Here is a 22,938-nt window from a genome sequence, read left to right on the forward strand (position 1 = left end):
ATAAGTATCTGAGAAAACTGATTTTCTTTTGGGTACAACTAAAGTCCTTCCTTCCGGCCTTTAGTTTGCTTAACTGGCCTGCCTGCTGAATCAGACTGTCTGCCCTCAGTACAAGCAAAGCATGCCAAATTGAGTGTCAAGGATTACCATGACCAAGGATCACATTTAATGGATGTTTTGTGGTTAGTGCCTTTTTGGCAGATTTTGAAACGTCAATCTCTTTAGGTGGTACAAACCAATTTTCTCCAATACTACAAACAATTTGACCATGTGCCTTTACAAAAACAGCTAACATGCAGAAACTGCTCCCTCTTCCTTTTCACTAGTTAAAGAAGTAAACCAAAACCAACCAACCAAACAAAAAGCAGACAAACAAACAAATAATAATAAAAAAATCTGATTCCCATTTAACTTGCCATGCAGTTCGGCTTTTTGTGATCTAAGAGAAACTGTTTACTCATGGTTTCTAAGCTAAAATTCACCACTGGCATAGTTAATGAAGTTGCACTCACTTCTGGCAGCAGTGATTTCCAAAAAGAATAGAAGTGTTGAAGTCACTCAGCACTTCTGAAAAATCAGGCCACTTCTATTTAGGAACCTAAATGTGGATTTAGAAACCCAGCTTCAGGCACATGAGTATGAAAATACTGGTCTTGCTTTGTAATTTAGTGCACACCATGTTTTGCTGCCTCAAGCATACTCCATTTTAAAGAACATCGTTTGTCCCAGAATGAACACTAGAGGGCACCTTTGCCTTTTCTGTCTCTAATGGCTCCAATAATTCTGTCTACCTCTCCACAACATGAGATCTGGTGCTCTAATTATACACTTCAGTGTGAATCCTGTCCTAAAAGACATTCCTGCAGTGCAGTACACATTGTTTAGGAGTCAAAAGTTGGGCAACCACAAATTGAAACACTCAGATGTAAAGATCTGTCAACTCTTGTGTATTTTGGCTGCTCAGATATCGCCTGACAAATGCCCAGCTGTGCATTACTGAATACATAGGGCATAATTATTACTGCTTGACAGATCTAACTTTCATTGACAATGCACCTCTTTATCTAGAAAAAGAGTTTCTGCAGTAGATCTACACCTCCCACATTTACCCGTTTCAGCTCAACTTCTAGTAGCATTTTGCAAAATTTTTTGGTAAATTAATAATCTAATTTTAGAAGCTATTAAAAAAAAACACCTAAGGCATAGACATTGCAAGTACACTGCAAAACTGTTTGTTCTTGCTGGATTTTTTTCTTCTTTAAAACAAAATAGCAGGGACAAAGGTTCCCAAAGTAAAACAACTCTATAAAGAAATACTTACACTCTCACTCTGAAAAGGGTTTAGGAAGTTTCCACCCATCTCACCGTCATCTCTGGGAGTGCCAGGCTGGTTACTCATGCTCATATTACTGGGAGAGTTCTGTTAAATAAGATTTTAAAACACAGATTAAGTGTTGAAGACACCAGCTCATTTCTGCAATGTAGAGCAGCAGTAGAATGTACTGTGCAATGCACTGGGATTTACAAAGACAAAAGATAAGCCTCTGCTGAGTTCTGTGTGCTTCAGTCACTAATTTTGGTAACAACTGTTATCTGTAATTCTTGTTTTCAAAGTTACAGCCAGCATCTTCTGTTGAAGTCAAGGAAAACTATAAATGACTTCAGCAGGTCTAAGAGTAAACTCTGTCACTACGTTAAATCACATGGTCAAGTTCAGTGAAGTCTATGAGCACATGTCTTGACATAATGGGACTTCTGTCTTTGCTCACAGTGTCTAGTCGGTGGAAATACAATTTCACAAGCAGTTCACAAGTGGGGTTCAAACTTTGAGGTGCTAAGCCACTTCACTGAAAGCAGTTAATGCAGAGTTTACAGGCACAGCAGAGTTAAGATTAAATGCTCTTGAGTAACAGCTAGCCCCTGGACTGGGCTTGCAAACACTTTTCAAGAGCAGTTGTACTTTTGCCATTTGCTTGCAGAGCATATGCAATAAACTCTAAATCTACCTTCTTAGTGCCTAGATGTAACTGAAATGCTAGTAAGTAATAACAATACAAAGGCTTCTGAAGAAAAATGTCTTTCCTTTTTTTCTTCATAGAAATACTACACAATCACTTCTACAATGTTCAGAAAATGCTTTCAAGGTTCAGTTACTTACACGAAGGGCGAAACTAGATAATTGTCACATAAATTATTCCAAGTCAACAGCTAATACATGATTACAGTAGACACTACAATTCGTTAGGTATTTTTACAAAGTTGATTTGTGGCACCCTGCCATGCCTGGAGCATGGATGCTTCTCCTTCCATCACTGTGAAGACTTCTATTAACAGAGGCACTGCTAAGACTCCTATTAACAGAGGTTTTGTGATGAAAAAGGAATAGTCAGGGAAATGGGGGAGAGAAGCCAAGAACTTCATTATGAAATGTTTATGACGTCTATCACAGTTCTTCCCTTGATCTTTTTGATCCAGAAAGACTGAATGCTATATTGTTGTTGAATTTTACATATACAAATGCAAGTCTGGTGTATCATAAAAACTTAGCACAAACCCAGTGCAGTCAATGGGCAAGACAACAACATGTAACTGCAAATAGAGATTTTGATCAAAGTGATCAAACAACAATGGCTGTAAGAATCTTGAGTGGAATTGTCCCTTTCTTCGTATTTCTAACAATCCTAACATAGTATGTCTGTTAGCAGAGATTTATGAGGCTTCTTTAAAAAAAAAGAAATGTATTGCACTTTGAAACACCTGCAGACAGTCTTCATTTAGTATAAATGAATCTGCAGTAGGACAAATTTTGAATGAAAAATAGGAGAGATGAAATTAAAGGGAAGTTCACTTAATTCCTTGGTACTTTCCTCACAACTGTGTAGACTGTCTACAACCTGCACTTGCACTTCAGAGATCATAAGAATCACAGAATGGCCAAGGCAGGAAGGGATCTCTGGAGGCCATCTGGTCCCAGCAGGGCCACCCAGAGCAGGGTGCTCAGGCCCACGTCCAGGCGGGTTTTGGAGATCCCCAGGGAGGAGGCCCCCCAGCCTCTGTGGGCAGCCTGCACCAGTGCTCAGCCACCCGCACAGCACAGAAGCGCTGCCTGGTGCTCAGGGGAACCTCCTGTGCTCCAGTTTGTGCCCACTGCCTCTGGTCCTGGCACTGGGCACCACTGAGAAGAGCCTGGCTCCATTCAGTGGAGCCCAGTCACAGGATGTACGTACTCTGGAGAGTTCATTGAACAGAAAATGTGACAGCTATGATTTCTTGCCCTTCATACGCTATTTCTGCATGATCCTGTTGGCAATCAAAAAGCTCCATTTTGACCACTTCCCATAGTTTAAATATTGTAACACATTCCAGAGTTTGACAGGATTTGCTTCTACCTCCAAGGAGGAAAAAAACAAAAAAATCAATTTATACCCAGCTTCTCCAAATACCAAGGCTTAAATCAGTTAGTTACTTTTTTGCTACCACATGAGCAGACTGATAGAGCTGATTGTAATACACACCATCTGCTTTGAGATGTATTTTGCATGGCTAGTGAAGAGATTACACTAATTTTTTACCATACTCCTGAGGGAAGATCACCATTTTCAGTCTGAATGGGCAAATATGTTTGAGTTCAGCTTTGTGCATTTATTTTCAACTATAGATTAAATACAAAATTAATTATACAGCCCACATGCAGGCATAACTGTTTTTAACATCTGAAATGCTAATTAAAAAAACATTTACAAAAGTCAAGACCCTGGCCTTTATTTTTCCTTCACCAGCTAGTTCACTGTAGTTCTAACAGATCCCCAGGAATCAATAAACAACAGGTCCATCAAAGACAACTGAAAACTCAACTAGTTAATTAACATCAGACAATTGAGTGTGCTTTTCAGTGGAGTTATTGTAGCAAGTATTTAGGGATCTACAACTTGAAAAAGGTTGAAAACTATTGCCTCAGTTCAACAACCACAGCTGTCGTACCTGAAGCAGGACTTAATTCATGGAAATCCTGTTGCCTATGTTATGTAGGAGGTCATACTACACAACCATATGAGTCCCTTCTGACCTTAAAATCTATGAATATAAATTTTAAAATCCACTAAGGTCTTGTCACATTTATTTTATATGATGCTCCCGTACTTTTGTTCATTCCTTGGGGATTTACCCCTATTTTATCTTGCTCTGTGTAGTACAAAGCTTTGAAATTCTGCAATCGCTACAGTATGCTGGCCCCAAAGGTTCAAATTCCTGACATAAATACTTTTATAGCAACTCCCCTGGGCTGCTTTTATGGCCAGTATGGGGTTTCACATTGTAGCACTAGCTCAGTTTTTCCAAAGCTACTCTTTCTTTGATGATTGCACAAATTCCATGGGCACTGCAAGAAACACTGGTTATTAATGTTTATTTAATATGCATAATTTCAGTTCATTTACTTCCCCCATCTCAATCTACTTCGTAAAAACTTCATGTTTTGCCACTCAGCCAATTAAAGTAAAATGGTCTATGGAAAATGTAGCTCTGAATTCCGTGAGTTGTACTGATACTACCAAGACTGGATTAATTTCCTGCATCTCATGGGAAAAGACAATCAGCTCCTCTAATGTGCATTTTATTTTACTCCACTGAAGTCCTGTGCCTGTAACTGAGCATCCAATAACATCATGTCCAAATTCTGTTAACTCCAGTGGACAATTCCTGTCACATTAATCAGAAATCTGGAAATCTACTTGTGAAAAAGCCAACTGCAAGACTACCTGGTGAGGTATAAAGGGAGACTATTACCTTAACTAGAACAATCCTGGTTATTGGTACAAAACTGGAAGGCAGCCATATAATTATTTTCCATGCATCAGCCCTGACATTGTCTATTCCTTGCAAACAGAATTTTTCCAATCAAGTTTCAAAAGTATTACATACTGTTACCTGCATGAAATTATAAATGCAATACACAAGGCTCTGCCCACACATTTTTATTAGTATTAATAAAGGCTGCATATTGGACAGTACTACTCAGAAAAAGGTATTTAAAAGCCATTATATGGAATGGTGTAACAGTATAACCCTGGTATTTCCAAAACACCTTTTTTTCAGTTATTTGACCATGACATGCATCAAATGTGACTTGCATGATGCATTTTTTAAGGTTAACAAATTACAAGACTTCCAGGTAAATGTCTGGATCCAGGTTTTTAGAATACCTGATACTCCTGTTAACACACATGCTGATGCTTAATACCTTTGGTTCAAATATGGTCCCTTAAAAATAATCCTGTGGCAAGCTAACATATTTTTTTGTTTTGTTTTTCATTTTTTCTTAAAAATGCTGCAGTTTGCAAAATAAAATACAATGAAAAAATAGGGTCATTAATTTTTAAAGTGCTGTACGCTTGTTATCATTGAACCCGTCACTGCACGTATTAGCACAGCTAAGGCAACGTGGTCATTTAGATGCCTTGTTTTACTCTTTGTGGGGTCTGAACACATTACAGACCTTGAAGACTTACAAACATGTAGCACTGCTATAGATGCTACTCCCTCGGAGGAGCAGCAATGGCCTTGGAGACATACTGCTGAGATCCTGCTCTCCACCAAAGGCCAGGGAGGGCTGATGTAAAGCCATAACCACCTGTGGAACTTTGAAAGGATGGTGTTTGCCTGTGGTGAATTTCTTCTGATGCAAGGTTGTCTGCTATGTTGGCAGTGACTGCAAAGCCATTATAGACAGCACAGAACGCTAAGATACACACCTAAGTACACTTTACAAGCTACACATCTCCCATAGCCTCATCTGAAGACCAAAACTTGGGGAACTGTTCAGAGTCCCCGTCCTTCACTTTGGATATATGAATAGGTACCACCAGCTGAAGAATTACTCCAGTCTTTTGAACATCTGAGAGTGTATTCTCAGCCAATTCACACTACAAACTTCTATGTCAACCCACGTGAATTTAGGCAAACATTTTGTTCCTTTTTGGCATATATGTTTGCGTCTCATCGTAGCTCAGGGCCATCCCAAGGGTACATCTACACTGACACCCTCAGCATGCCCAGAGCATGTGCAGATAGGTGCAAAGTGGCAAAGTCTGCACTGGAAGGGATCTTGCAACAGCACTGTGGTACTTAGTCCTCAGTTAGACAAAATGCACAGGCAGTTCATATGCCCACTGCAAACTCATGTTCCTTTTTGGGAAGATTGTTAAGAATTTTGCAACAAAAGAAGGAGTTACAGAATTTTATCTGAAACAATCTATTCATCCTTTTCTATTTTTGTAGATGAAAAGCACAAGAGTGCAGGGAGTCTGTTTTAGTAATATATTTATTAGTTTGAGTCAGTTACACCTGAAAATGCTGAGTACAAAACGTAGTATGTTGCAGGGACGGATTTATGCCACTTTATCAATACCAAATATGCTCATTAATTCCTTATTTGAATAAGTTCCTAAATTAATAATGATCACATATGTAGTAGTTTTATTTTAATGGAAGAAGTGGCATATTAAAGCACAATATTATTTTTGTAAATGCAAAACCCCTGCAGGTTAAACTCACATTCATTTTGAGCATACTATTTAATGGCTGTGAAATCAAAACAGTGCTGCTTCTGAAACTACTTTTTAATTTAGCTTTTAGGGACTTAGAATAATGATTAAGATATTAACCATGCCTTACAGAGGTAACAAAAGCAACCATGCAGTGCTTAAAAGTAACATCCTAAAGACATTTTCCCAAACTTACACTTAACTAGAATTGATTATCAGAACCATATTCATTTGTCTTAACAGTATGGAAGATAATAACACGATCAATCAGATTATGAACTGGATATGTATTAATCACACAAATTAATACACATTATTATGCAGTGGGAAATAATTCTACTTATACTCCCTATTGATCATAAACATTGCTTTTAAATTTTCAGCTAATACTGTCTGCATAGCTTCCAAAGAGTTGACAAGCAGAAAATGTAGACACATAATAAAAAGCTTCATAACAAAAACAAAGAAAATATGTTTAGAATGAAATATTCCAAAAATTCCAAATACTTCATTAGGTACTCACTTTGGAAATACTGTCCATGTCTCCTGAGCCTTAAATTAAAATAGATAATTATTCAATTAGTTTTGAGCTGAAATTAATTTAAGAGCTTTTTTTCCACACTAAATATATAATGTGACAGCAGTTAAAACATAACAGTGCATTATCTCCTTCCCTTCCCAATGTCTCTCTTTGTAAAAGTTTACAGTCCGTATAGAATAATGTTAGTCCTGTGTACAAACCTCATGTAAAAAGGAAGAAAAGAATGAAGGACATATTTCTGCTTCATGTTGGTTATTTGAATGGCATCCTACTAGGGTGAGACAGCCTGGCACAACTCAAAAAAGAGCACATTGAACCTCCCTGTCCTCTTAGCCAGGGCAGGGTACAAATAGTGGAATTAATTTGGGGTACATACTCCTATAGGAAATGTTGCTGCAGACCAAGGGAAAAAATATGGATGACTAGTAGAAGTTAATGTTCCTGAAAAAAAAAGACCATTATTTTACTTAACTTCAGCTATTCAAAACTCCCTTCTAGGCAGTGCTCTAGTGGAATAGCTTCTAGCGTTAGCTGGGAGGGTTTCATGAATGTCTTTGTTCCCAGAGCAGAAATCTACTGGTTTCTGAAACTGGATGAAATTACACTAACTTCTAATTATAAATACTGATGATACTATCTTTTAGAAGCAGATGATCTTGAGGGCTGGAATAACAGAGACCAAATAAATTTAAATACAATGAATGCAAGAACATTGAAAAGATTTTTTTTTTCCACATGCTGTAACTCCCACTTGGGTAAACCCAAGAATAAGGGAAATATTTTAAGAGAGATGTATCACTACAGGCATTTTTAGCAGCAAGAGACAGTAAACAATTCTGGCCACCTATTTGCAAGAAAGACATTCAAACTAGAAGAGCATCAGAGAAAAACAATGGGAAGAGACTGGAACAGCTCACTAAATGTAGACACAAAAAATAAGGGTTGATAAGGATTATGATGTCTCGCTATAAACTTATCATATTCATAAATGTTAGGAAGAGGAAGAGCTATTTGTCAAAGCCAAAAGAGAATATTTTGGTGGAAATCAGCAAAAGTTTGCTTTCTAACAATGAGAGCTATGTACAGACATCCAGTAGAATAGTTGTGGTGAAAGAAATTGAAGTTTGAGATGAAGCTCATCCAATGTATACCTCTGAGCATGAGACAAAGCTGCCTACTGCTGCACAGAAACAAAAGCAGAAGATCTTTCCCAGCCCTCCTCTCTGAAAAGAACTGTTTCATTTTAGATACAAAATTAACCTTGGGAAGAAGTCATAGTTAATTTGACTAAATACGTCATTATTTTCACTGGAGAAAGTAACTCAGTGAATGCTAGGTACACACAAAATCCTTCCATAACTGTTTCAATTTTAATTTTTCTTTTAGCTAAGAAATAATTCTCAGGCTATGGAAAGTAACAGAAAAAGATGTGATTACCTTTTACACAGACTCTCATTTATTTGAACATAATGCGCATCATAATAATTAATTAATAAATTAAAGCAACAATCCGTTTTAGGATTGTAATATGTAAAGAAAGGTTGTAAAATCACAAGGTGTCCTTATGCAAAGTAATCTAGGAATTTCAGGGACCTGCCTTCCCATCAAAAGAAAAAAAGAAAGACAGCTCTGTTAGGAGTTAGGTGTGTACTGCTGAATTTTAATCATTCAGAATGTCTGCTAAATGAGTTTCGATAATAGTTTTTCTTATCTCGTTGTACACTTTTTGAATTTCTTCCTTCGCTTTACTTGTTTATATTTCTGTCTCAAAATCTCGAACTTTGGGGCTGTGAACGACAGATCTTCATCCACCACAGTAGTATGGAATTAGATGTTATTAACTGCAGTATGGAGCTGAGGTCGGTCTGTGTCCATGCTGGGAAGATGACAGAGCTTTTCTTCAGGGACAGAAGCAAAGGGAACAGTAGCAGCTTGGCTTCTGCCCACCTAGCGTATTTAGCTTGGTGGGGTTCTTCCCCATAAAGGAAAATGCTGTTAAGCAGAAAGTTGCTGGTGCCCTGTGTGGGCATCAGGACAGCTCCCAGGTGTAAAAGAGAACCTTGCTGGCAGATAACAGGTATAGAAGAGGAAAGAGATCCAAAGTCCTCCCTCTGCTGTTGCCTGTATCACTGACACTGCTTGGTGCAGTCAGAAGTGAAGAATAAGACACACAAATGCACTCAGCTACTGCCCTAGTGTTACAGTATAAGCAGAAATAAATACCTTGTCTTTATTTATCTTGTGGGTATGGAGGAGAAAGGCAGAAATGCAATTTATTTACCTTTGCCCTCTTTCTTAAATCCCTTTCAAGAGCTGATCATCCTTCCAGCAAAGAGCAAAGGCAGAAGACTGCTAGGACAGGCAACAGATAAAGAAAGCAATGGAAATTTTGTAGAGTTGTGCAAGGCTTCTCCCTTAGATATGAGTCCTTCAAAAATCATAGTCTCAAAAGTCAAACAGTAACCTGCTTCTCCTGCCTCTGCATGCTCTTTGCACCTTTCTGAAGCTGCTTGTGGGGATGGAATAATAATACTAATATTTAACAGACAGAAGGCTAATTATAGACAAACGAGGATATCCAAATGTTGGGATAAAAACACCTTAACGAATACATCAATATATGTAACAACTTACTTCCAGGTAACTGATAAGAACTTGCACCAGCATGTCACAGTAACACCTTCTCAAGTTTTTGAAAGAGGAGGAGAAGTAAGTTAAAATGGGTCTTAAGCCATCATCAGAGTGTCTTTAATAACTGGATTAAAACTATATCTGTTATATAAATAAAATACATTATTTTTCCTCCAGAGGTGCATTATGTATGCCAATTCAAATGCATTAAAACTATCTTAATACTTCTTACTGATATATATACATTTTTTGTTTTTAAAAGTTTTTGTTGGTGGTGGTAGGTTTTTTTTTTTTTTTTTTTACGTACAGTCTTCCACATCACTCAGAGAACATAGAAAATGGCACTGGTCATTGAAAATTCACAATGCTTGTAATATTACTATTATTACCTAATGATCCATTCATATGATGTGAATCCATTCCACCCAGTCCACTCATAGGTCCATCTGACCCTGGCCCCATTGGAAACTATAAAAGGATCAGACGTTAAAAACTGGTATTACTGTACAATTTTTTGTAGGTAGTCTAATAAAAAGAAAAGATTCCCCAGGAAAAAAAAATAGTAAAGGAAAAGTGCACAGTTCCAGCTCTGAATGTGAAAGTCAAGTGAAAGTCATATGTGAAGATGACAAAAGCATCATTGCTTTTGTTCAGTTTTTCTGATTGCTGCCTTCCTGATTTTTTGAGAATTTCACCTCTGTAGGCTGGCATAAAATTTACAGATAATTTATAATTTATTTCAGTGCTTTGTGTACGATTTTCAAACCTGCTAGTGCTGATCTAGCTCTGTTCCCACTGAAGTTACAGTGAAGTTTACTATTTTCGTCAACAAGTAGGTGATTAATTAACAGCTTTCAAATCCCACCCTATCTACACTGACAGTCAGACTACTCTGTTCTCTTTGCAATATGAGCCATTTCTGTGCAATCTCAGGTATTAACCTTAATTTTAGTTTTTCAAAAACTAAAAGGCATTAACATTATAAATATTTTTTAAAAATCAGTGAATAGCTATCTAGAAATATATATGTATCTGTTTTTTGAAGTTTTACTGGCCTTTGCTTTTCAAAAGGCCCATAATATAAACTGTAATTAAGTGAAATATGGTTGTCATCAGAAAATACAATAAAACTGAAGTCATAGACAGAGATCAGAAAAGAAACAAGTTCTACCTAAGAAAACAGATTTTTGTCAGTACTAGAACTGCTAAAGTTTGGCCTGAAACAGAAATTTATTTCTTCTTAAAGATACTAATTTTATCCTTTTTTACAGAATAGCACAGTAGCATAATGTTGGGTCACTTTAAACATTTCTGTCAGGGGTGGAGACTTTTTTATTATGAAAGTTTTAATCCTGCAGAAACTAATGCTTAGTGGCAGCTCCAAGGATGATGACATATCACAAATAATTCTATTGCACAGCAATGTGACAAACTAAGTCATCCCAAAGATCCACATGCACAAGTTTTTAAGATCTTTTCTGTATAGAAGAAGTGTCCCCACTCATTATTTTGTATGCATTTGCATGATTGATTTGAGAAACATTAAAAAGGACATGGTGGGAGGAAACAGCTAAAATGTCATCCATAAAAATGGAAAACTTAGTATTAAACATAGGTGATGGAAATGTAGTGGTTTGGATAAAACAAGGCTATATAATTCAAAAAGTATGTAACTCGATTCATATTTACATTAGGTCTGTTGGGTCCAGGTGGTACTGCATTCATTAAAGTGTACATGTTGTCTCCAGAGTTGGTTGAATCTGTAATAAGAGATTATTTTAAGTGCTAATATATATCTTTCAATAAAGCTACTCACCTAAGACAGTTCTTGCCATTCTATTCATATTATTTCTGTGCCTGAATCACTGATACACAGTGGCAATATAAAGGAAGACTTCATTCTTTTTCTATCTATTTCTACCACACAACACAGCTATGAAAAGAAATAATTGCAGTGGCCCCTGAGTGACTATTTCTATACTCTAGTTCTATGTATGAATGTTAAAAGGTTTATAAATCACCAAGTATATGTATGTAACTATTTAATTTCATAAACCTTTTTTCCTGGAGTTCCAAATTATTTCACTTGTCTTCAATATTCTCTATAAGATAAAACAGGAGTTTCTTACTTATCAATACTTTCTGTAATTTGTTTTCTATCTGTAATAAATGATAAATAGCTTCTCATTATACAGACTTCAAGTTAGTATAGCAAATAGAATTTTTTATTCTCATCCATGTCAGTCTGTTAGATTTTGGACATATCTAGAGCATTGTGCACACTGAGTATATATCTAGGCATACTCAGTAAAGCATTATGCAAAGATCCTCACTAAGAACAGCTTTAACTGATGTAACTTCATGGTACAGTGTGGTGCAATGCTTCAAAATAAACCTGAGTCCAAAAATAATAAAACCATGCTGGCACAGTGTAGTGCCTAAGCTATTAATTCTGCCAAGAGTTCCACTGGGCACTGCTGTTGACACAGCTATATTGCCTCTCAGTCCTTGCCATCCAGTCAGTGTACATGAGCTTTCAGGAGCAGCACCTCCAGAGTGAAAAGCAAGATGTAGTGAACAAGACATACAGAAGTTGTCTGGCTGAAATTAAGAAACCAGGTAACTGAGAGAACAACTAGTAGACACAAATTATTTATTCTCATCTCCAACTTATCTGCTAAGACATACAATCCTAAACCCCTTCATCAATATTTCTAAAAAAGAGAAGGGAAAAACACAGCAGATAGTAGACAAATTAGCAAAAACCTTTCTGGAGTGAACTTGACAAGAGATGGGCCATGTAATGAAAAAGCTTACTGAGAGGAGAATGACCTAAGAAAAGTTTAAATACATCCCTAAGCTGACAGCATAGCTTAAAAATATATTGGTAATTCTGGAAAATCAGTACGTCCACCATATGTGCAAAAAGAATAAAGAATAACTAAGTACTCTGTACCTAGTTCCTCCAAAAGACCATTCCATCTCTTTGAACCAGAGTTTTGAACTCAAGCACACACAAAAGTCAATTCTGAGCTGTAAATCTTTTTCCAAGACAAGGCGATGGTGGGCTTTTGAGTCTGAAGTAGTGGAAGCGAGAAAGCCTGTATCTGACTGAAATGTGTTGGAACTGGGAACGTGGCCTGACCTCATGCAAGAATATGTTTGTACATGTGAAGTTAAAATCAAGTCTTTGTCTATTCTTTAACCTTTCTGATGCAGCTTTTTAGGTATTAATCAACCTTTGTGAGTAAGTAATTCCATTACATACAGCCCACTATGTATCACTACGACATTAAATATACTGTTTGAAAAAGAGGGGAAACTCAAGCTTTTAACCTAAAGTTATCAAAGTACCTTTAGCACATAACAAATTATTTTAATGTTCGATGAGGTAGACAACAAGTTCTTCAACCACCAGATCCTTCTGAAACATACATTCCTGCCTCTCCCCATGTTGTGCTGCCTCATGTAGAAATACATACGGGGTGGCTGGGCCACGGGAACACTCGGAACTGTTTTTTCTCAGAGGCAAGTCAGTACATTTTCAAAATTCTCAGGTAGCCAGTTCCCAAGTGTTTCCATATTTTGGAAAATAGAGTCTTAAAACATCTTGGAGTTTCCTTAATTGAAAATAGGGGCAATTCCTCAACAGAAGCTTTATGTGAAATGAACTTGGACAGCCTAACAGGTGCTATAACTGCAGGGCTGACTATATTCAAATGCGCAGGCTGTCTTTAAGTTTTATGTTAAAAGAAATTCTAACCTTTAAATACCAGTGTGCAATAACTATCTTTTTCACTAATTATATGAACAAGGAAGCCCTATTCTTTATCTCAGGTTGCATTTTAAAGCCCTGGGATTGTAGTTAATGAAAGTATTATACTGGTGCAAGAAGTTTTCATAGCAAATAAGAAAATTCCCTATCCTCTTGTGCTGCAGAGGACAGCAAGAACATGTCAGACATAAGGCCTGAGGATGCTATAACCTCACTGAGGTGAATAGGTCCGTCTTGAAAGTGAGTTGCAAAGACAGATTTTGGCTAAAAGGAGTCTGAGTAGCTCCTGAATACTGTGTTACACAAGACATATTTGTTTCATCTTGGCAGGCTTCTGATATCGTCCATGGGGGAGGACAGCATCTTCCACATCTTGCAGTTCTTTCTTCATATCAGAATCTTTGCAGAACATCAGTGTAGTGAAATACATACATCTAGCTAACCATCTTTAAGCCTTGAGAAGCTAGCTGGCTGTCCAGAGTCTTCCCATCCTCTTTGGTTCTTCAAACCTTAGTCATAATGTGGACAATCTTTTGTGACCAGGTAGTCAAAATTGCAAGATACAAACCATTTACCTTGGGGAAACAATGGGACAGTGAAGTTCTGGGAACAGATCACTGCTAGGACACAACAGTGGCTCCTCTGGGACCTTACTCCTTCACTGTAGGACAGAGGAGGGCAATCTGTCCAGCGTGACCCTGCTGTCAGTCAGCTGAAATAGCCATGGGATGTAGCCATGCCTTTGAGTCACACATCGCCCAAGAACCACATTTGGTCAGGTCTATCCCACAGGATACTGTGTGGGTTTTTCACCAGATTCAGAAATCTGCTGATTTCCAACCTGGCAGAATCATTCCAAAGAACATTAGCAAAAACTAACAAAGATTGTGTCTTTTGTGTTTTTTTTTTTCCTTGCTACTGCTGAAATCATGCAATAAAAGATCACTCAAAAGTCAGAGAAATTAATTGTTTTGAACTGCACGGATACAATGATTTGTGTCTGCAACATAGCAGGGATAGAAAAACAGTGAAAGAGCAGGAAAAAAGCTGATACAGAAAGTACAAAGCTAATAATTTCTCATTAACTGATTCATTATGAAAATCAAAGTCTGAAAAAATAATGTACTTCCTAAAATCTCTTCTAATTTTCCTTTATTATTTCTCAGAATATTTCAATACCTGCTGGACTAGGCATGATAGGTGTTCCTGGTGGCCCTCCACCACCTGGGGGACCCTAGAGAGTATAGAAAATGTCAGTTAGCAAGAGAGGAAAAAACACCACAGAAAATATGAACACGGTAGAAATGAAAACAAAGTGGCATGAATGTCCTGAGTCTGATAAAACATACACATTTTCTGATAAATTAGCAAAACAACTCATAACAGATTAAGACAATGTAATTGCTCAGCAAGCTCTGTCATAGACTTATGTATACTGACCCAAGAATATTCATTAGTCAGTAAGTATGCATCATGCTGTAAGTCAGACAAAAGAAATATTTGGACTAGGGCTTGAGACTATTATATTTAATAACCTCAACTGACTTTTGTTACCACTGTTTTTTAACCAGCATTTATGTTTTGTTGTACTTGGCACAACGGTAGCCAATGTTTGCTAAGCACAAAGTGAGGCGGTGTCTTATGGGAAGAGAAGAGGCTAGTCACCGTAAGAAAGGTTTTGCTTTGAGGCATACTTGGTGTCTCCATGTCCCAGACAATTTAATTCAGTTTGTATAATATTCTGCATTTTAAAAAATAACATCTGTATGCACAATTCCTTCTCAAATTAATGACAAATGGATTGAAAAAAAAAAGTCAATATAATGCTGGCTGTATAAATTTGGGTACAGTCATGTGACTTGCCAAGACTGCTAAATCACAGATTAAAAACAAAAACAAAACAAAACAAAACAAATAAAAAAAAACACAAAGGAGTATTATTTTCCTAGTTTCAGGCATTCTGTGTTACAAATCTGTTTATGCATAAACACTGTACACAGATGGCTCTGGTTGTTAAACAAGCTTATTAAGGTTCTTTAAAAATGTCTCCAGTATTTTTACTCTGAATGTCAGAGCAAACTATTAGTTTAGTAAGAATAGAATCATAACTTCTTGCTTTCTATGTTTGCAGATCCACTAATACTTTTAAGTAACATGAAAAACTACCAAATCAGTTTGATAAAAATGTCTAGGCCAAAAACCATCAGTAAGCCAATAAATACAAACTCCCCCTCCTTCCCATATTAAAAAATACACAGATTGGTAACAACAGGTGATTATTCCCATTGCTACATGACTGTTATTATATTTTATCCCTTTTGTTGTATTTTAAAATAGCAGGCATACTGCTCTAAACAGTAGCAGTTTTTTTTTTCAGCGGTACTGAAGATAAAGGTTTGGTTATTCCTGTCTGCTTACAAGGATTTTACTGGTATTTGTTATAATTCACTAAGATATTTTGGAAGAAGACAGACAAGTTTTGGATTTAAAACAAAAGATACTGTTTACTGTAAATAGTGATTTACTAAAAATAACATTTCTTACAAAACATGCAGCAATAATACTCTAGCATACACTATTTTGAGAAAATCAAAGTCTGTAATGTAGCAGCCTTCTGATTGATACCACTCCTCCCCAGATTTGTTCAAGCAAAATACTTAACACTTCAAAGGTAAGCATCTCTTCTCGCCAGTAAGCAATTAACTCACAGTTAATTGTAAATGAAACAGAAATATTTCACCCAGAAGCAGCAGCATTCTTGCAGTCAGTCAACATATGTACACCTCTCTGCCCTTACATGTAACACCACCTACTAGTTCTTTATCTTGTGCTCTCCCATTTTTTGTGAACTAAGAAAGGTCACTGAGAATTTTTCATAAAGCATGCTAGAAAAATGGCTTGCTCCACCATAAAATACACAGATCAGCTTACAAAAATCAAGGCATAATCACAACTTAACTTCATACTTCCAGTAGCTACAAAGCTTTTTCCCTCTGAATTACAATTGAATCAGTAACAGCAGTGTTAGAACTGGGCTTGCCAAAAGTGTCTGAAAGGTTTATTCAGCCATCAGCAAAAAAAATCCCCCGTTTCTTTTGTAGAGCTACAGACTCGAACAGCTACAGAATTCGAAGGGACCTTTGGATCAATTATCTGACTATCTAGCTAGCACAGTCTGTGACTCTTCGTCCATGTACTTGTGCACTAAGCTCCCTAACTTGATATTTTTAGGTTTATATATATTTTTCAGCATGATATAAAGAAACCACTAACTGGTCATTTATTAGAAAAGTTACTTATCTTCACTATTACTACTAGCATCTAATTTAAAATTTGTGTTTATTCTCATTGTTTGTATATCTTCCCATCTTAGAAAGCCTACTTGTACCAAGTATTTCCTCCCTGAGAATGTATTTGTATATAATGAAATTATTTCTCAAAAAACTGTCTGATAAAATAATCAGAATAAATGTCCAAAACCACTTCACTCCACAACATGAACCCCTTTGCTAAAAAGATGCCTTGAGAGCTCTCCAGCCCATACCAGCCCCTAGATGCTTGCTCCTGGGTCTTGCTCTTGAAAGCTCCTTCCCCTCGGTCTTGCTTATTTGGTTGTCTGTTTGGCCGGCCCTCACGTGTTCCATTTTCTAAAGCTCAGAGGGCCTCTCTGAAGCAAGGCCACTTCTCTCAGTGTGAGGCAAGACATGCACAGTCCAAGCACTCATGCTGGCAAAGGACTTGGCCCACCTCAACTGCTCCAACACTGCCCTCTGTGAGAGGCAGCCTCAGCTCTGCATGGAGCTCCACAGGTGAGTGAGTGCCCCTTAATCTGTTTTGGGCCAACCACACCGATTTAGCAAAGACCTGTTTTTTTTTTTAAATGATTACATCAACTTGCATTGTTTTGAATGAAGAGGGTCACTCATCCAAGGAACTTCAGTGGCAGATCTGAAGGAGTAGCAAACTTCAGAAGAGTGGGGACAAAGAATCAGGCAGCAACCTTTCCCATTGGAACCGCTGGAGTTCACAGAGCACATCTGCTCAGAGGCTCAGGATTTTTTCCAGTACTTCAGACTTTTCTGTGTCTCTTTCTTGCATCTTTGCAAATATTTTAGTTTTCCTTCAATGTTGCATATTAGATGTTTCAATGAATTCAATGTTGCACATTCCAGCTTTGGTCTCATCATTGTCAGTGAACGAAGCAAAATCAACTTTTTACTCTTATTCCTCCCCTTCTCTTATGCGTTGAAATGTGGCGATGTCCTTTTGTGTCAAAGTAATTTATCCCAGCTAACCTTTGGCATGATGTGAGTACACCAACAGAGTCCTATAGTACATCATGCATTTTACTTAGTTTTGCTTCTTTAAAATTAATTTCTATAGTAAGTCCTTTTCTAATTTTTCAGGACTTCATACCTTTCCAAAACTAGAATACGAAGTCCAATGTTCCATATTAAAAATCTGCAACAGTAACTGATCACTAATACCTAGGGCAAAACTAGCAAAAACACTCTTCCCAACAGAGAGAACTTTCTGAAGATCTTAATTAGAAGAACCTGTTTGTAGATCAGCAGATTTAGATTGTTCCCACTACAGATGTGGCAAATGAACCCTAGAATTATGGACACTTAATAGGAACTTAACCTTTTTAGCAGCTAATTGTTTAAATAAAATACAAAAGAAATATCTTTTATCTAAACAAAACAAGCTCATCCTTGAACTCGTCCTTCAGCATTTGCTATGCAGGATCATCTTTCTCATGAAAAAATTAAGAGAAACCTGTAACTAGCACAAACAGATTAAAAAAAAATACACTTCTATATTGTCCTCATGGTGAAAGACTTGCTATTTCCATCTTATAAAATAGCTTCACATTTTATGTTGACTTAAGCCAATACGCAGCAGTTGTCTAACCTTCAGATGATAAAACATGAAAAATCAAAAGAGAAGTCTACGGAAGCCTTACTGGCCAACAAAGATTGGAATCCAACGGACTTGCAAACAAGAATGACATATGACAAATGGCTTCAGAAGGGAGATAACATTCTCTGCCCCTTACACTCTGACTTCAGTACTGAACGTGACAAAAATATATGAAGCACTATGACTTACAAGAGTACATTAGAACTACAAATATTCCAAGTTCACAATAACAATAACAATAAAAAGCGTAAACAAAAAGCATAAACAAAGCTAATCTCTCGAGAAATGGACAGAAAACAGCAGTACATACTCCAACAAAGACTTTCGTTGTTAGGTGAAATGTTTTTGTGGAATTCCAGAGAGACAATTGGCATTTTTTGGTCTTTTGAATGACTGTCCGATGCTGGACACTTACAAAGTTTTAACTATTTCATTCTAAAGTATAGACTAGGAAAAAGCCAAAAGACCGACTAATCCGTGATAAATTAAGACAATGTCTGTGAAATAAAGACATAACAGACCATGGAGAAAAAAGATTTTTCAAGTCTCCAGAAGGTAATTATAAGAGTAAAAATTTACCTAAAATGTTAGCTATTAGGACCCATTTATATATCCTCGGGGAGACAAAAGCTTGTTCTAATTCTTCAAATGATTTTTTTCCCGGAGAAGTACAGAAACGCATGCACAATACTGTGTTTCCAAGAAAGCTGTTGGTTTTTTTTTTTCGTTTGTTTGTTCATTACTTATTATTCAAGACAATATATTGTATTGGTTATTATAAACGTATGTTGAAATAAAACAGCACTCAGGGCAATTTTGACCAGACTGATAATGATTCTAGCAATAAACATCAACATATGCACCATAGATGGTAGACAAAATACTAAGTGCAGATCAGCTGTTCAGTTCTCAACCAATACACAAGGGTTCTTCTTAACATCTGGACTACCATTTCTTTGCCTAAATAAAATGTAGCATCTATTCTAATAAGCAAACACATACAAGTGTACTTACTACATAGTTTCCAGGAGATGCTGAAGAATAAGGTATCTGAAACATCAACAGAAACAAAACCATAATTTCTTTTGCAGTGAGATGGAGTCCAAATCTACATTTATGTACAGTTGTAGCTTAATGTGCATTTGTTTAATTTATTTCAAATATATTGTTAAAGATGATGGAAACATACTATTGTCGTCAAATACAAACCCCTTTTCTTTTCAACAACTTGTCATTATAAGTATGCTTAAGTCTAAAATTTGCAATTTAGACATAAACTGAATTTAACACCAAATACTTAACAATATTTCTATTTAAGAATACTGTGCTCTGGTAGCCACTCTAATGAAGCCAATATAAATAACATAATTCATACATTAAAATGTATGCAGGCTGAGGTCTGGTATCTGTTCCTATTCTTTTGTAATTAGTAAGGCATGCATTTTGAACAACAAACATCACTCTTAAGATACCAAATTATAAATTCCAGTACCAATTTCATTCCTTGTGTCTATTACAAAATTTTATTATTATTGTGGGAGGCAGAATAAGCTCTGTAAAGATCTGCAAGCTAGAGTGAAAGGCTAAGCTGTAAGATTATTAATGTAATATGCTTTATAAGGTGGAAACTTAAGGAGCACATACGTGCATGTAAGTCAATGGGACTGTAGTATCATCCTGTACATGGACTGAATTTGTATGTTCTCACATACACTTAATCTTGATTAGTATCTGGACCATAAAAGGAAAGCAAACCCTGTTTCTTTCACCCTAGACGATACTGATTTTATTTCTTTGCATTACTCTTTCTTTTTTTTCTTTTCTTTCCTTCTTTTATTTTTATTTTTTTTTTATTTAAAGAACAGTGTTCTAATTTCATGTCAAATTCAATTATTGTATTTGTTACAAAGGACATTGGGAGAAATTGAATTGCCTATGAATAACCCAGTTTTATTCTTTATGCAACAGTCTTTTCAATGATTCTCTCTAAAGAAACACAGAGCACAGCTGTTATAGAAGGATGGGGTAAGAAGTAACTGAATTGACCAAATGCAAAATTATTTTGTAGAATAAGCATCTTAAATGTTTGTAGATAACTTATCAGCCAATTCATTTTCACATGTATCTATTACTAGACTTCTCAATAATTTTGTAGAGCAAGAATATTTCAACTGTCAGTTAAAAAATATCCTAACAACCATCTTATTTCAGTACACACAAAAGAAAACTGAGAAAGAGTTTCAGCTCTTTTTTTCCTAATTGTCATTCAGTATAATTAAAAATTCAAAATTGAGAACAGAAAGAACCAGTCTAGTCTGTTAAATCAGACCTACCTTATCCTGCTGCAAAGTGCTAAAAAGGGAGACATTTTTACACTAGTGATATATGACCAATGAATGAAAATTGAAACTTTACCTTTGTATTTTCTGAAGAAATACCAGGTACCGTTTTTCACATGGGATACCTTACCGACCAACTCTTCCTTCAAGCTGCTATTAGACTACCTCATTTTTTATTTGTTCCAACAAAATTCAATAAAGTGCACTGCTTGTTACAAAAAGCATATTAAAATGGTTATGTCTACAATTCCACCTTCCCTAGTTAACAGGAGCACATGTGCTTTTATTATATGAAATATGTGAGCACACATTAAGCTGATCTTCCCACGTTGTCATTTCTGTAGAGCTTGCAAGACAGACAGTTTTGTCCTAACTCTTCCTACTTGCACTGAAGGAAGCTAGAAGGTATAGAAGGTATTTTAAATATCCCCCAGGGTAGCCTTTGTGTTAGGGAAGGTCTGTAACTTATGTGGAGATGCAGTGTGGCTGCATGATTATGAATAGAGCTGGATATTTGCAGGTCAGTGAGTTCTCTGTTAAGACATGCTCCTCACTGTTCCTACTCTGCATTAGGATTAGTGGAGGTCAAAAACAAAAAACATGCAGTATTTTTATTTGTTGAATGGATTTTTTTTCCTGGTATGTTGATGAGAAATAATTCTCTGAATATAAGATGATTTTAGTATGTTTAAATATTTACTTACAGAATTGGCATTGGTTGGGTTTGGCCAAGGTCTACCACCCCCAGGGCCCCTGTAAGAGAAGACGAAAGATGAGATACAGAACAATCCCCGGGCTTCTGACCTGTTCTAAGGAAGCAAATGTTTCAAAGCAGTCTGTTTCCAGAGCAAGCTAAGAGATGGCTTTTTTCAAATGACATTAAAGAGTGATTATCAGCGATAACTGCACCAAGCTACAGTGCTACAGAAAAGTTCCCATTGTTGCACTACTTTCTTCGCTTAATCAGTATATGAGCTGATGAAAGGTGATTTATTTATGATAACAGCCCTGCCATTTACCTTGCAGACATCTCGTGTCCTAACTCATTCTGTGTGCGTGTGTGCTTTTCAGGACACCACTGCCAGAACAAGCCCTTTGCCAGCAAATACCCTGCCAGTGGCCAGCCTGGAAGCAGCCAAGCTCTGCATTGGTTCCAGGCACCAACAAATTTAGGGAGCATCAGACATCCCCCTTTCATATCCTCAATGGAATGATTGGAAAAACATTGCAAATTTGTGTCTCTTGAAATGTCTTCCTAGTGTTTGGGGAGAGTTTAACTGTTTACAACATTTTAGTGTGCTACAAAAGTCTTTAAAAGAGTGAAATACATGTTCCAAAATTCTTTGAGTTCTCAGGAAGAGTGTTTTTCTTTCAACTTTATTAACATTTTTATAATATTTGGAGGAAGTATCACATGTTCCACAAAAAATCTCATTATAGTACAGACCAAAGCAGAAATTTACAAAAATATAGGTTTAATTTCAGTCATGAAACTGTATTCTTGCTTAAGTAATGAAGTACCTTCCTGAAGAATTGTGGATGCATGCATGTATTGAGTATGGGTCTAGAATGCTGCAAGTATAGCAAGGTTTCATTTGTGGAAAGAGCGCTTTCCTTACAAACATTTTGGTAACAATTATTCTTTAGAAAAACAAGCCACAAAAAATATGTTGCTCTAATATGTGTCTGAGAAGCACAACAATAGGGTGTATATATATATTTAATATATTTATTTATAAAAAATTGAAAGCATGACACTTTAAGCCTACATTTTAAACACATCTAGATAGGTATATAAAAATAGATTCCTACTTGATGAAGGATATGTTATCTCCAGAGAAGTCCCAGAAACATGAAATTTATCATAAACCAGGCAAAATGGAAATTTCAGACTTCTCAGACATTCTTGTTATGCTTGGCTCAAACAGTGTATTTATGATTAAGTAGCAGTTTCCTAGCAGGAGGGACAAGAGTGCAACATGCCAAAGAAGTCTTTGATAAAGCTTGCTCGGACTAAATATCAGACGGATGCTAACAGCAGAATAGAATGGGGAAAGGAAAAAGGAAAAACTCTCCAGACAGAGCACCTATTTTTTTCTCACAGCTCTGGCTGTTCTTTTGAGTTTCTCGTTCTTAGCTGAGATCAGAAATATGGTTTGGTGGTTAGATGTTGTCTTGATGGTACTA

At 36.6% G+C, this 22,938-nt stretch overlaps 1 protein-coding gene across 8 annotated transcripts in view; it reads right to left on the reverse strand.

Annotated features, from left to right (window-relative positions):
- Window positions 1-22,938, reverse strand: part of SSBP2 (single stranded DNA binding protein 2) — a 193,765-nt gene that overhangs the window by 15,356 nt on the left and 155,471 nt on the right. For 6 of the 8 annotated variants that reach the window (XM_080574062.1, XM_080574061.1, XM_080574057.1 and 3 more), the window contains 7 exons: window positions 21,456-21,504; window positions 19,427-19,462; window positions 14,669-14,723; window positions 11,404-11,474; window positions 10,104-10,182; window positions 7,066-7,094; window positions 1,322-1,420 (listed from right to left, as the gene is read on the reverse strand). In XM_080574062.1, the coding sequence (XP_080430188.1) occupies window positions 1,322-1,420; window positions 7,066-7,094; window positions 10,104-10,182; window positions 11,404-11,474; window positions 14,669-14,723; window positions 19,427-19,462; window positions 21,456-21,504 (418 nt within the window). The remainder of the gene's footprint in view (window positions 1-1,321; window positions 1,421-7,065; window positions 7,095-10,103; window positions 10,183-11,403; window positions 11,475-14,668; window positions 14,724-19,426; window positions 19,463-21,455; window positions 21,505-22,938) is intronic. The other 2 variants (XM_080574063.1, XM_080574059.1) reach the window with 1 other exon arrangement.

The sequence above is a fragment of the Anser brachyrhynchus genome (genome assembly GCF_964034855.1).
Source record: "Anser brachyrhynchus genome assembly, chromosome: Z".
NCBI lineage: Eukaryota > Metazoa > Chordata > Aves > Anseriformes > Anatidae > Anser > Anser brachyrhynchus.